This window comes from Oenanthe melanoleuca, chromosome 15 (assembly GCF_029582105.1).
Source record: "Oenanthe melanoleuca isolate GR-GAL-2019-014 chromosome 15, OMel1.0, whole genome shotgun sequence".
Taxonomy (NCBI): Eukaryota; Metazoa; Chordata; class Aves; order Passeriformes; family Muscicapidae; genus Oenanthe; species Oenanthe melanoleuca.
In genome coordinates this window covers 7,183,498-7,198,784 of record NC_079349.1, presented here as the reverse complement: position 1 = coordinate 7,198,784, position 15,287 = coordinate 7,183,498, and the positions used below count along the sequence as shown (strand labels likewise).

Here is a 15,287-nt window from a genome sequence, read left to right as displayed (position 1 = left end):
CTGAGACAAAAAAGCATCCAGTAGCTGCTAATGCCACGTATTCATGCTAATACAGCACATGGTTTACTCAGCTTAGCCTTGTAATGGGCCTTCTGGGGCAAGGTGTGCAGCCATGCATTTATTTACCTTCCCCAACAAAGGTAAGAGTGTTTCCTCCTGGGTGCAGTTAGCCTTCTCCATGTATACTACTGGAGAAAAAACAGGGAATCTGGACTTTATCATTCCCAGGTATCCATGTGTACCATTTGCCTAGATACACTCTTGAACTATTAAAATGAGAACCTCACATATTAAGGTAGAAACCCACCTTGCTATTTGCCAGTATTAACTTCACTGATGGCCCTAAACATGTCACCAGCATTTCCTGGCCTGACAAGGTTACAGTTTAAACAAATACCTTAGTTAAATACAGAAGTCATCTAGAGGAAAAGTCGTCTCAGCTGAATCTTTCAAGATTCCTGCTTATGGGCAGGTGAATGTTATTTACCTCTCTGGATAGGAGCTAGAGCAGTGCTGAACACCAACCTGAAGAATATTAACTTGTTTAGTGTCCACTTTAGAGCTCCCTGCACTTCTCCAGGTTAGCTCAGCATGCCAAAGGCAAGACTCCCACTCTAACTGGAATAGCAGGCAGGCTACGGAGCAACATCTGTGACATGTGACTATGAGCACAAGTCCCACACCAGCCAGAGCTAAAGAAGACAAAAAACCTCTCAACCCATCCAGCCCTCTGCACATCTACACACACTCCTCTTCTGCAAAAATCTACACCTGATGTTACTTCAAAACTAGAGATCTCCCTCAAGTCACAGGTTGTTTGCGTGGGCTGAAAATACATTTTGAGCTGACAGCTCCTTGCTTGGCAGCTACAGCACAATCCCAGATAGTGTGGATGGAAACTGCAGAGGGAACAAACCCCAGCACAACGGACAGAAAAGGTGAGGTCTCTCAAGGGTCTCCAAGATCCCAGGCAGGTTAGAGAAGTTCAGAAGATACCTATGAGATCCTTATTGCGGCGATCCATAGAGAGGTTTCTCAGGGCGATGGACACAGCTCTCACCACCTTGTCTGAGTCAGACTGGAGCAGCTCCACGAGCACGGGCAGACCCCGCTCCTTCCGCACCGTTGCACGGATGTACGTGGACCACTGATCGAGAAAAGAAACAACACCATGTCTTGTGAGTTCATATACTTGCCCCCTCCTTGCCCCTGGCATTTCTTTCAGTGATGTAACCTGTTCTTTTCTCTGCAAAGACCAGTTAGTTTTTGTGTGTTGATTTATTTATTGCCTTAACCCTTCATTCAAATTCACCAAGCAAGAAAGGGTGTACGAGTTCATCCTATGGCTAAGGCAGCTTCTGGGAAAGAGGGCAGGAATGGAAGGAAGGAGCATCATCTGCCAGCATCTGTTCTGTACACATCTTGGTGTGAAAACACATCCCTCTGGATTATGAAAAAAGAGGTCACTTGGAAGAAACAGGAAAGCATCTAAAGCATCTGTTATCTTCTCCTCCTCCAATTTCATGCTTTTATTCTGTTTCATGATTGTTTTTCAAAAAAGCCTATAATATTTAAAATAAGCTGAACTCAAGGCAGCTGTGAAACACCACTCTGCTAACACTCAGGCTATCAGCCCCACTTTACCAAGCAGTTGTAGAAGTGGTCAGGCAAATCTTTGAGAGAACTGCCTGATTAGCACTGGGGATATCTCACAGAGGGTATTAAGGGACTGGAGTACAGTTTCCTCAGCAAACTGTCAAGCCAATGAATTAAGTATTGAGAACACCTTACTATCTAATACCAGGCTTTTTTTGTTTTTTTTTAAGCAATGGTTAAGTGGCTGAAGTGGTGAAAGCAAATCATGGTTAAAATTGTCATGAGCTCAGTGCCACTTCCACTATGTAAACATCACCAGTCCAGAAGATGCAAAACGTCTTCAATAAGCAAATGGAAATAACTTCCTTGACATTCCCACTGCTTTTCTTTTTAAAGGGGATGTACAAATGTACAAAGTAACAGCACACTTAAAATGGGACATCCCCCTGTTCTTTACTTACACAAAGGAAACAAAAAAAGACTGAAGATTGCACTCACTGTCCAGTTGCCCGCACTAAGGTTCTGCAAAGCTCCTGCTGCAGCTTCCAGAGTGTTGAAGTTCTGACTTTCGGTGAGGATGGAGAGGTACAGTCGGACCACATCTGGCTGGTACAGTAATTCAAAGCCTACAGGTGGGGCAAGAGGAGAACAGAACAGAAGCAGGAAGATAATGTATAAACAAACACATACCCATACTTAATAACATAAGAGAACAGCCAAGTGAAAGCTGCTACAACATAGAAAGAAGAGGTTCTTCCATGTACAGGACATTCTATCCATAGTTGTTGGAAATGGTGGAGACAGCAACTCATGCAGAGAAATGTTCACCTGGGCTGCAGGTCACTTTCCTTGTCTTAATGTTGACAATACTTTCTGGAATCTGTGCTATGCTATAAACTAACTGCCCAGCATGCAGTTAATGACAAGGTGACAAGCCTGCAACAATTTTTGCCTGCAACAATTATTACTTTGCATTTCTAGACTGGTCTAGTGCAAATTCACCTTGCACTCCCTGTCCTTGTTCAAATTTCTCTCAGTATTTTTAGGCACACAAAGAGCAGGGCCAAAGAGAGTGAGCTACACCATCTTGTCAGCCACATCCTGCACACACCTGGGGGACAGAAGGAAGAGCCAAGAGTGAGGGGCAAGGAGGAACACTGCCTTCAGTTCAAATATACAGCACAGAAATACACTGCCACTGTCCCACATTGGGAGACTGTGACAGCCACATCTGTTCACTGCAGATCCCCAGAGCCACTGTATCAGCTGTGCAGTTTAAACTTGACAGGAATGAGAACTATTCCCAGCTCTGCCAAGGATTTCCTTTTGTGATGCTGAGTAACTGACAGCAGCATCGTGTCCTGACTTCCTTATCCATAGGATTAGGATTTATGCATCTACCCACATTAAAAAGTGGGTCTTGGGCAAGAACTCCATCACTCTAAATTGCTGAACAATTTGAAGCAATTTTTATCTATCTTCCTTCACTAAGTGTAGCATGACACACTGCATCAATGAGGGTGCCAAGCATCTGCTTAAAGGACTGGCCAGACAAACCATCTCAAAGTGCTGTTCAGGATATATGAACAAAAAAATTAAACCCCTAAATTGCCTTGCTGGGTGCAGGATGGCACAAGCAACCTCTGGTCAACATGACTCATCTGCAGTCACTGTAGCTGGTCTGGTGGCCTTTGCAATGTTTTCAGTAAGAATGCATCAGGTAACGCAGCAAGCATTACCTAGGAGAGGATTTACAGAAAAACATGACATCAAAGAAAGCATAAAGGTTTGAAGAGGCCTGGGCAAAGAGGGAATTTCAAGCTTGTTTTGAGCAAAATAATTTTATTATTTTTACACATGAAAAGAGAGTTCTTCGCACAACAAGATACTGTCCTAGAATTGTAGCATAATTCAAAGCAAGTTTTCCACTAGTGAGACAGGAAACCTCCAAACACAAATCACTATCTCTCTACAGCACTTGCTCTTCAAAATCACCCATCTCTCATACACACATTGCAGATTATCATAGACATCTTGGAGTAATGCTGTCCCATCCAGTAGATATCTTTTTCCTTTTCTTCCCTGCTGCTAAAGGCTTCCTGAAATAAAAGCCTTGATTTTAAATGTAACTGTTCCTCCACATCATACCAGTTACGGCTGTGTGGCTTTGTGAGTCAAGATCTTGGATCTCAGCCCCCTAAACCCTGTATAATACTGCCTATGAACACAAGCTGTGTTAGCCCCCTGGCTGTACAGGGGTTACTTATCCCACTGAAAGCAAGCAAACACAATCAGCCAAGGTTTGTCCCATACCAAAAATCTGATCTATGCATGAGGACCCATGAGCTGGCTCATACTTTCCGTGCTCAGCCTCTCATGTGCATCCCAGCGTGCTGGTTCCTTCTCCAGTGACCAGATACTGAACCTGCTCCACATCCGTGCCTCATTTTAATGCCACCACTTGCCTGCTACACGACACCCTAGAGATACGTGCAACAGATGGCAACCCCCAAAAGCATCCTGCCAATCCATACCACTGACTTTCCTCTTCTCCAATGTCTTCTCCTTGCACTGGGATCACTGCCCTCTATATTAAATGCTGAGGAAAAACTATCGTTACTTAATCCATGAAGCATGAGCAGTTGTACAGCTTTTCTCCATTCCTTGAATAAGTCTGATTATCTGACTCCAATACGACCTTCATATCACCCTTTTCCCCTGCCACTTCACAAGGTGAATTGGCTACCTAAGAACTTCTCGAGAAAAAACACCGCTGATAAGCGCCTGGTGTGTCTTTCCTGAACACTAATACTTAAAAATCTCTTAGGATAGCTTACTGGAATTTTGACACTGTTATCTTTTAAGGAAGCTTTGCTGAAATGTAAATCAGATCAGCAGAAGAGATGAAGGCAGGTTCATTAACAGATAATACTCATACAGAATATTTTCTGCTTCTGTATCTGAGCTCAGACTTGCCTGTGGCTCAACAAGATGCAATTGTTCAGCCAGTCTTCTGTTTAGAAGTATCCAGCTGTAATTTTGGCACACGTGCAAACAGCCCCACACTGTTACTCTGTCCCGTTATTTAAATGCAGTCTGTGATGTGCCCTGTCAGTCTGTACTTTCCTTTTTGGCTGGACACACTTCCTCCTTCAGCTCCTTGCTGTGTTTGAGTACTGAGATGCTCCAAGCCCCTCACTCTGCTCCCCTTCTGCAGCTACAGCTGCATTCCAGTCACGCACCTCTCACCCGCTCTCTGTCATTACCTTTCTCCATGCATGAAAGCCTCTCCTTTTTCCTACTTACTAATGTAAGAGCATCTCAAAAATGCCTTCACCTTCTCTCTTCAGTAGTGCATAGCATTTTCTCTACCAACCACCAGCACCTTCCTGCTTTGGGGCATAACTCCTTAGCAAGTGGTGGATGATTCCCACCTCACTCCAACACACCCCCCTTTCCAACTACATTTATGCCTCTGCCCTATAGGCACCTGTCTTAAACAGAATCAGCCAGTGCTACACACCACACACAGCTCTGTCCTTGTACCCCCTCCTGCCTCCCCTGCTCCTGTCACAGCCTGGGTATGCCAGGCAAAGGCAGCAGGAGTTGCTAAAGCCAAGCACCAAGAATGCCCCTCGTGGAGGCTGCTTATTAGCAGGGATGAGAAACTAATAACGAGAAAGTTGCTGCTGCACTGGAGGGTTTTCCCTCTCTTGACAACAAGCTGACACTTTTCATAAGCATTATAGCATCTTAAAAAGAAATAAACAAGTTTTATATTTTCTCCATCTGCCTCCTGTCTTAATGAATCCAGCTTTGCTATTTATAGGATGCAATTTGTCTGAATTATTATAAATTTTCTTCCAGTGTTGCATGAAGGCCTTGCACATTTTTCCATGAAGTGCTTCAAGCACATTCCTGGGAAGCACAGCTGGTCTCACCTCCATTAAGCACTTGCTTATTTTCAAAACTGATTTCCTTAATTTCAAGATCTTAATTATTTTCAGGTAATGCTACTTTTATGCAATATACAACTAACTCCTTACACCCATTAAAAAATGGATAGAAGAAATGAGAAATGAGGGTCATTAGTGATAGAGAATACATCAAACGAGAAAAACATCCACTGTTTATCTTTTAACTTTAAAAAGCTGTTTTAATTAGAGCCCAGATTCAGCACTGCTCTTAAAAAGATAATCTTCCTGGAATAAATGAGATTTTTCCATTGGTTATGGATTTGTGCTGAGTTGCAATCTACACTGTTTCCTCCTGGAAAAGCATAGAGATAAGTAATTTATTGCTTCTTTCATTGCAGAAAGCAAAGTAAACAGCTCACTGTATTAGCTTTTGGCTTTCAGAGAAACAGAGAAATGCCTTGGACACATGTCACTGTGAGCATCAGACCTTTTGCAGTGTGTAAGCATTCCCCCAGCTAACAAGAAGGACATCTCACAGAGGAGTATCTTCCATATTAGAGTCATCTGAAACACACTGCAGTCTCATCTTTCTGAGAAATAGGAAGATGAACTTTTTTGCAGCAGAGTTGCTCAAAACTGCCAAATGGGACTAGTTCTGCATGAAGTTCACATTACCAGGATATGGCAAGTAGATTATTTGCCCAGAGAGCAGTGACAGCACAAACAGCAATTTGAATCCTGAATGGAAAAAACCTGAGGAATTAGCTGGGGCTGATTAGCCATCTCCATTCCTTCAGCCCTCAGTCCCCATGCTGATAATGATGCAGCAGCTCCTGGATTATCTCCTCCACAAAACTATTTGCTTTCATCTTGGCAATGCTGATCCTGTGCCTATACTTAGCTACATTCTGGCAATAATGTAGGATACTGCACCAGGTGCCTATCTCTGATACACTTGCTTAATCCCAAATTCAGACAACTCTTTTTGAAACAAGGCTGCCAAGCCCATTCCCCTTCACCACCCATTCCATTTAGGATTTAGTCCCCCACCACAGGCATGGGAAATTATACACGTGTGGATGCTGGACAGACAAGAGATCTGCTGCTGCTGCAGCATAAATACACTGCTTAATTTTCTATCCACACAAAACCTCTGGACTGATGCTTAAAACAACTGTCAAATTTCATAAGAAGCTGGAAGGATGCTGGCAACACTGTAGAAAAAACTTAAGCGACCCCTAAAGCGGGGTGGGTGTGCCTGTGGAATCACTAACCGCACTCTGGGTCCCGACAGAAGATGCAGTGCACGAGGACTCCCTTGGGGCTGGCCTAGAGCAGCAGGTGCATTCCCAGCCCACAGCCCCAGGAGCCGCTGTGCTCGCCCTCAGCCGCACCTGCAGCACCGGCAGATGGAGCGAGAGGAGCCCGGACCACTCCTCCTCCGCAAGGTCACCGCAAAAAACACTGCACAGCGAAAAACCATCTCCCTCAGCAACCAGGAAGCTATCAGCCAAAAGCCAAAAACAAAAGAAAAAGAATAAAAGAGTAAAGTATCATGACATAAAAGAAATGAACAGAGAGTCTGAACGATAGAAAAGCTCTGCAGCCCTTGGACTCCTGCCCTCTGCTGACAACTGGCCGGTACCTTCACACAGCCTGTGCAGTTCAATGTCTGCAAGGTCTAAACCAGGGCTCAGAAATATTTGCTACGAAAATGTTTTCAGAACCCTTCAGCAGCAGATCAGTCCTGCAGTTCAACTCTCCCCCTCCAAGAACCCCTCATCCCGCAGTGTGGTTTTACAGCAGACTACATGAAAAGCCCCATAGAAGGCTGGGGGAGGCAGCTGGTTACTTTTGTAAAAACAGTAATCAGATCCCTGAAAAACCCAACCCATCAGCTCCATTCCATCTGCACGCTGTGCTTCAGCACCCAGTGCACAGAGCAGCTTGAATGCCAACACAAACTTGCAAGATTCTTCTAATTGAAAGGCTTAACAGAAGCGAGAATGCAGCCAGCTCCAACAGAGCCAAACGCTTGGCATAACTGCCCGAGAATGCAGCTCGATGCAGATACATGCAGAATACTGAGTGTCACACGGCAGAGGCACAGCAAACTCTGCAACGAATGAAGGTGAAATAATAGGTGGAAAGTTCTGAACAGTCCCTGTGGCTTTCACTTCAAGGTACAGCACAAGTCAGCGCAGGTACTGAGCTTACTGCAGAGATTCAATCATGAATGCAGCATCCACCACTGAGCAGTAGCTCTGAAGACAGAGCAGCCTTTGAACAGCATTGAAAAGAACAACCAGAATAATGTGGGACACACAAGCTTGAAACAGGCTTGAGGGAATGTTTAAGAAGAGTTTTTCTATTTAGGAAATGAACACCACAATGTGCGACCTTACCAACTAATCTACTAAGTCATACTCAAGCTCTAAAATGACGTAAACTCTTCTCAGCTTATCACATACTCCCACAACGACAGCAGCACTGGCATGCTACTCAAAAATCAAAGCAAACAAACCCCCAGCCCAAAGGATGTAACAGGAATGTTACCAGCACTACCAAGAGCGGGGTATGCAAAAAAACCACAGGGAGCTAGAGTGACTGCAGGGAAGACAGAAAGACAGCAAGGAAAAGAAATGGGAGGGCAAGGCAGGGCAGGAGAAAGAAAGGATGCCTGGGAAAGCAAACTGTCTTTTGCTACTTCTATTATTCTTTACATTTCCCATGCTCCACAAGTTGACAAGAAAGTACCTTCTTACAGAAAGCGATTTGTACAAGGTTGTTTACATCCCACTTCATGTCCAAAGAATATGAAATTCAACAAAGAGGTGGCTCAATCAAACAGAACCCATTTTGACCTTGTGTGAGTTCCAGCACTTCTGTTTTCTGTGACCATACATTTTAGAGCTAATACAGTTTTCCCTTTTCAAAGGACCTGCAAGCAGCAAGCAGTGTGTTTGTGACACACTGCCCAAGCAGCGAAGTCTCTTGGCAACTGGAGATGTTCCATTAACATCCTTTTCTCCTCACTAATCAGTAGCAAAGGCTCTGGAGGACCAATGCTTAATAAGAATCTCAAAGCTGCTGCAGATAACTGGAGCACTACCCAAGCTACTGGTTTGAAAGGGGAATGCTCTGTCCTGCAGGTCTGTCACTGAAGCACAGGGAATCCCCAACAGCCAGGCTGTTGCAGGGATGGGAGAGCTGCTAAAGGTCTGCACCCACAGGGAGAGAAGACACATGGGTGAACTGCAGCACATTTAAGCATTTCTAGGTCACCTTTGCCAATGTTTTTTGTTTGCTTTTGAGAATACCATTGTTACAAGAAACAATGCTTTGGACTGGAGTTAACATTAACCCTACGGCTGCAAGATTAAAATGGAGAATTCATGTAAATAGCTTCCTTTACCTCAGTCCCAGAAGACTTGCCTCTGACCTTGCAGACTCTCTGTACAGTACACGAAACGTTAACACTTGCTCTCTCACCAGCTTCTCTAATCCGAAGTTATTTTTATTTACTTCACAGCGATAACTGAATGCATTTCCTTTTAAAGGGAACAGGACAATCATATTCCAAAAGCAAATCTGTTCTGAAATGCAGCTTGTATCTAAAAAATCAAGTATTAAATGAAATTTTCTCTTTCTTTCTTGCTCACACAGCACACACTGGAGTCTCTGGGCTGTGAGCTACACATCAAATGTGAACTGTTTGGAAGGACAGGCTCCTCTTTTCCCACCATCAGCTTACCATGGCATTTGCAAGCTCCCAGAATGCAGCCCAAGCCCTGCGTCACCACTGCAACATCTCAAAGTGGGAGCTGGTTCAAAATCCTGGCTCACATACGTAAGTGAGTACAAATCTAATTTGCATCGAAGGTCTGCCAGCTCTGCAGGGTTTCACAGTGTGATGCTGCCAGCCGTGCGGGTGCGGGATTCCTGGCAGCTCAGGCACACACGGGACTCCAAGCCAAGGATGAGCACCCTCTGGCCTGCAAACAGGCTGTGTCCAGGGGAGCCCCTCCTACTGGCTGCCCCTTACTCTTGCCTCAAACACTACAGTGTTTTAAGACAAAAGACTGGTTATGCTTATCAGGCTGGTGATCTCACTGACAGCAAATCAATATGCCAAGGGAGCAGCAATACTCCTAGATGTGAGCAATTCTGTGAGCTCCTTCCTGAAGCTTCCTGGCTGGACTCACACCTCTAACAGCTGATACCAAAAGGAGCTGGACAAAGTGATGATGTGCATTGCACTGGGGACTTCTTAAACAGACAACAATCTGGCCCATGCATACAAGATCAATACCAAGCGTGTCACTGATCATGTTATGTTTTGCTGGGAGGGAAAACCTGAATTTCCAGATGCTGTCTGCTACATCACAGGGATATATGAACAACAGTGACAAGGTCAAACATCCATGCTTATTCTTTTAGATCTCTGATATGTCTGCTCCTGTCTCTGCAAGAGTCCAGAATTACATGAGTGACTGTTTTTTTTTCCCCTCTCTGAAAAGACCCAGAAGGCAGTGCTTGGTGACTGATCACATGCCCCGAGGGGGGGTCTCCTTGTGGGTGTCAGCAAACAGCTCTATTCTGTCACTCCCCCTTTTCAGCCAGAAAATTCCAAGGACTGCACAATCCTCTGCAAAAAAAAAATCCTCTGCAAAAAAAATCCTCTGCAAGGACTACACAATCCTCTCCAAAAAGGAGAACGCTGCCCAGTTCACCTGGCTTACCTGGCTCCTGGGCCAGTGACACCAGTAGAAAATGTGGAGAGGCTCACGAACTGTCAGCTTACTGACCTCAGAGCTGCAAACTCCAGCCAAGAATATGTAGGGATGCCACAATAATCCAAGAGATCACCTCCTAATTGTAGCTCTGAAAAGATGTAGTAAGGAGCTGACACTACAGAAGGCCTCACCTGGGTACAAGCAGGTGGGAAGTGCCCCTTTCTTCCTCATGGGGAAAGACTGAAAGTGGAGGAATCTCTAGGCCTGAACATGCCTCGATAGGGCTTGAATTCACTGTTTTTTGAAGCATACTGAAAGCCTTTTCCATTTAGCTGAGCTTTTCCAAAGGAACAAAAGAAATAAAAAGATGGCTGGTAAAGCTAATGAGAACTGGGAATGTGAGGAAAATTATTGCTTTGCATATTAGATAAACAAATGTTTTTTCAACTGGCATTCACATATTCATGCCAAAACACATGTGTTTTCTGGGACTTTTCCTTGAACTAAGACACCAAAATGCAGGCAAAAACATTTTCCTTACAACCCTCACCTACAACTCTGTAAAACACAACACAGCTTTCTGTTCACAGCTGCCATGTAGTGCAGCTGAAGAGACCTGAGACTCTTTTCACTGCCAAACAAGTGCAGATGCCTAATTGTCCAGCCAACCATGAGCAGGTTTGAGCTTAGTGTATAAAATGTGTTTATTAAAGAGATATTGAGTGATTCCCTGAAGGAAAGCCCATTAAAAAAAAAATTACAGCTATGTCTAGCAGTAAAATACAATATGCTGCTGTTAGTAGTTTATCAACAAAGAGCTTCATAACACAAAAATGTCTCAGAACTAGAGTCACCACTGGAAATCAACAGCACTGTTAAGGGACTCCTTTCTTTAACTTGTGGCTGCCTGAACCTACCATTTTCCTTCCTCTGCTCTTCAGTGTGTATTTAACCAAGGATCATGTGTTCCAAATTGCCCTTTTTTAGCCTCAAGCCCCTGTAAAACTCAGCTTTGCAGTTCCAGATGCCAATCAGCTGCTCTTACTCCAGGAAGCTAATGAGCTTTTAGCTTCCTTCCAGCACAGTAGAAACCTTTCTGAAGAGAAAAAGTTACTGCAAAACCAATCGTGCTTTAGTCCTTGGCTCCAGATGCCACCTAAGCATATTTATTTTATTAAAAAGATTCTGACTTTATTTAGAACTGTTGAGATATTGAACAGCTTTATAAACTTTCTGTCATAAAATGCCAGCAAGTAGAGAAGCACAGCAAAGGGAAGAAACACTCCAGCAGACAGCTGCATGACAAAATATAGAACTCTACATGGTAATGCATATTCAATTGAAATATCTGCACACCCTCAGACATGAAATACTGAGGTATGCAAGAAAGGTAGAAAAAATCCCAGAAAATGCTTTCTTACCTCTACAGGCCTCTTAAGTACCTTTTTTCCTGTCTCCAAGATGGTGTATGAAACCTGCTGGGTCATGAGGCCAGGCATGGTCCCACCAAGTGCCCTCCCCTCCCAGATGAGAGACCAGCCACAGAAGCCCAGCAGAGTGAAGCCTGTGAGGGGCTGTGGAGCAGAGGAGAGGCTGCAGTGCTCTGCAGTGCTCAGCTGTGGGGTCCATCCAACCCTCGGGGTGCACAGGTGAGGCAGCTCCTGGAGCCACAGCCGAGGCAAGGAGCAGCTGCGCTCCTGGAGCTGGCCTGGGCTCAGGGGGCTGCAGCACTGACCAGTGCTCTGCCTGGACACAGCAGCCACACTCCTCCAGACACACATGCTGCTTCCGCCAGGTCTGTGGGGAGGACCCAGAGCACCTCCTGTGCCCAGCCCTTGTGTGCACACACTGGGGCACTGGCACTAAAACCAACCAGCAGCAAGGCAAACCCAAATCCTCCACTACCCAGGAATTTACAGAAACAGGATTGCTTTGTCAGGTGTGGGACACATGGGGGTTTCCACTGACTGTGCTTCAAAACATCGCTGCTGCTGAGGGACCTCCTGCTCGGGTTTGAAAGCCCACACGGTCCTGACAAGTGCTTGGGTGGATCAGAGCCGGAGCTGTGACAGACCAGGATCGACTGACAGCGTTTCCACTCGGCTGGCACCTGCCAGGCTATCCCCTTCGCAGCACGTCTGGGCTTTATCTTCAGTGCCAAGGGAAAAACAACGTCAAGAAAAAACCCCAAATCTTCCAGAGCTCATGCACACTGAAATATGCTTGGAAGCCAAACTGTAAGCTTCTTTCTGGGTTATTCATGCTTCACTGGGTCTTCTCATACTTCCACTGCTCATCATGATTTTTATATAAAGTCTCATAAATGGTCATAAGCCATTACACAGGTATTTGGTTATTCATATCAATTCAGCTGCTTGTTAGAGGCCTGTCTGCTTAAGGCAGTGAAGGGCTGCAGAACTCCACAGCTTGAATTCCTCAAATAACAAGGCAGAATAAATTTTTCTATTCTCCAGTGGATATACCCTCACAGAAACATCAAACATCTCAAGATACATCCCAGTAAGAAGGAAATATTTGGATATGAACAACTCATCTTTTTTGGGGGAAGCTTATCAGAATCCAAGCTGAGTAGAAGCTACCAGGTCCAGTCTCAGCCTGCAGAAATAAAAGGTCAGTGGTGCTAATCACTGGGACCAAAGCCTGTTTGGTTCATTATACGCAAAATCCTGCAATCTTGCCTTTTATAAGTATTTTATAAGCAACTGCCATATGGAAAGACTCCCACATGTTAATAAATAATTTATTATACGCCAACCCAAACACTTCCTCCAATCCTGTTTGTGTCCTGAAATTGCTAATTAGTTCCTGCTCCAGCTTCCAAAGTCAAAAGTGTGTTTCAATTCCTCTCTCCATTTCATGAAAGCTGCTTCATGCACCCAAAGGCAGCCCAGTGCCTCTAATCTGTCTCAATTACAGTCACTGTGCTGCTGTCAAGCAAGTATCTCCCAAGCATCCAAGAAAAAGAATTTGATGTTTTCAATGTCAAATAAATGTCAGGCCAGAGTGGAAGCAGCACAGAAGGTTTTCCTTAACTTCTCTAATACAAAAATGGACCTCACAGCCCAGCTTTTTAAAGGTACCGTATTTGGGTATTTAATTCTCATGGATTTCAGTGTAAGCTAGAAACATTAATGCCTCCAAGAACAGAGATTCTGCACTCATCCTCAAAGCACCGTATCCAGATAGGGATTACAGATGATGAGACAAGAGAAGATGCTGCTGCTCCTCCCTCATTTAAATAGGGACACACTGAAACATACCATATCAAAGCACTGAGTGAACAGGTACTCTCCCTCTTCCTGCCAACCATTCTCTTTGAATGGTTTCTGAAAAACCAGGGAAGTTTCTATTAAATGTAAACTTGCCTGCTGTTTGGTGCACTGCCTGAATATAAGATTATCACAGGCAGAACTGACAAAAAAACAGCTCTGCCTATAGAATAATAGATTTCCTGGAAACATAGATCTTACTGTAAAACTTAAAGTCGGACTAAAATGTGAGGTAAGACAACATGATCTGGAGAGAAGTAGCTCCCTGAAGCCTTAGCTGTCTAAACACACACACACAATACAGCCACAAATAAATCTATTTGCAAGTTAAAAAGAAGAAGAGATTGGGGCCCCAGTGTTCAGCAACGAATGAGATAGTTTGCTGCAATGAATAGAGAGAGCACAGAGACATTTTTCAAGAGGCAAAGGGGAACATTACACAGCATCTAACTGCAGCCTGCCCCATCTTCACCACCCTACAGCAATGTCCTGCATTCATAAAGCAGCAGAGAATCATATTAAAAATTCTACAACAAAGCCACAGCAGCCACTACCTAAAAGCAACTCTTACAGCTTCTTTGAAACCATTTCATCGCCTTTAAAAGAGTGAAAAGATCCTCAACCCAACAGCTGCTGTGGCTAGGACAGTTTTCAATTTCAATGCAGCTTTCTTATGGTAATATTATGCAATTAAAAACTGAGCTTAAAATTACCCATGTAAAAGATTCTAAGCAGAAACTGACATTTACTGTGGAGGCTGTACATGCCTATAGAAAACTCTGAAAAGGTCAGTATAAATGTAAATAAGGGGAGATACTTCCTCAAGAGTATAGAAATTTCTATCATGTTAAGGCCTATACCCATTTCTCCATGCAAGGCAATGCTATGAATGCCCTGATAGCTTCCCATGGGCCATGTGAGTCCAGAGCTTGATCCAGAAATATGTTTCCAGAGTTTGGTGAAACAACTGGCACCAAATGTTTGGTGTTTTGGGGAAAATAGGATCCAACCACCCAGAAAACTGCCAATACAGCTTACTGTTCATGTTTAATCTCAGCAGTGTTTTCAGCAAGCAGGGATGTTGGATTTGGAAGGGACGTGCTTGTTAGAATTTAATATTAAGCAAAACCTCGCAGAACTGCCCAAATCCAAGTCACATGTGCATTTCCCAAGTCTTACATTTTGGATACTATCACTAACCTGAAATACTCTTCCAGGAGCAGTGCTCTTGTAACTGAATAAATAGGATTAGATCACATTCTCCTAACACCCCCAGTTTCTCATTCTTTGAGACATTCTGAACACACTGCCAAGAACACAACACCTCAGTCATCCTTCCCATTTCTCATCTCTTCTCTCACACATCTGCAGGTTGCCTTGTGTGCTCTCTTGTTCTATTACTCAATATGAAAAGTAGCCCCAAAAGGAGAGTGGAAAACGTGCACCTGGCAAGGAATGCAGGCTTCCAATTTCCTTAGTGTTTAAAGGTCATCGGGGACACTCCAGGTAAGACAGATCTTTCTCTACACCTTCCTCTGGCCCCCTCACACTCTGAATGAGTCTTTGGAGATATTTTTCTTGCTCATTATTTTTAAGCTCTCAGCAGGATAAGATGCAATTATATGCTCAATCGTGATTACAGATTTGCTGGTTGCAATTTTAGTAGTCTCAAAACAAAACTCATTAGATTAAATGTTCTTCCTGGCTTTGTATGAGAGGGACAAGAAGAACTGACATCTCTAAATGGA

The 15,287-nt window shown here is 44.1% G+C and overlaps 1 protein-coding gene across 4 annotated transcripts in view; it reads right to left on the bottom strand.

Annotated features, from left to right (window-relative positions):
• ARVCF (ARVCF delta catenin family member) overlaps positions 1 to 15,287 on the bottom strand; it is a 244,260-nt gene that overhangs the window by 13,980 nt on the left and 214,993 nt on the right. For all 4 annotated transcript variants that reach the window (XM_056504005.1, XM_056504007.1, XM_056504006.1 and 1 more), the window contains 2 exons: positions 2,095 to 2,222; positions 997 to 1,147 (listed from right to left, as the gene is read on the bottom strand). In XM_056504005.1, the coding sequence (XP_056359980.1) occupies positions 997 to 1,147; positions 2,095 to 2,222 (279 nt within the window). The remainder of the gene's footprint in view (positions 1 to 996; positions 1,148 to 2,094; positions 2,223 to 15,287) is intronic.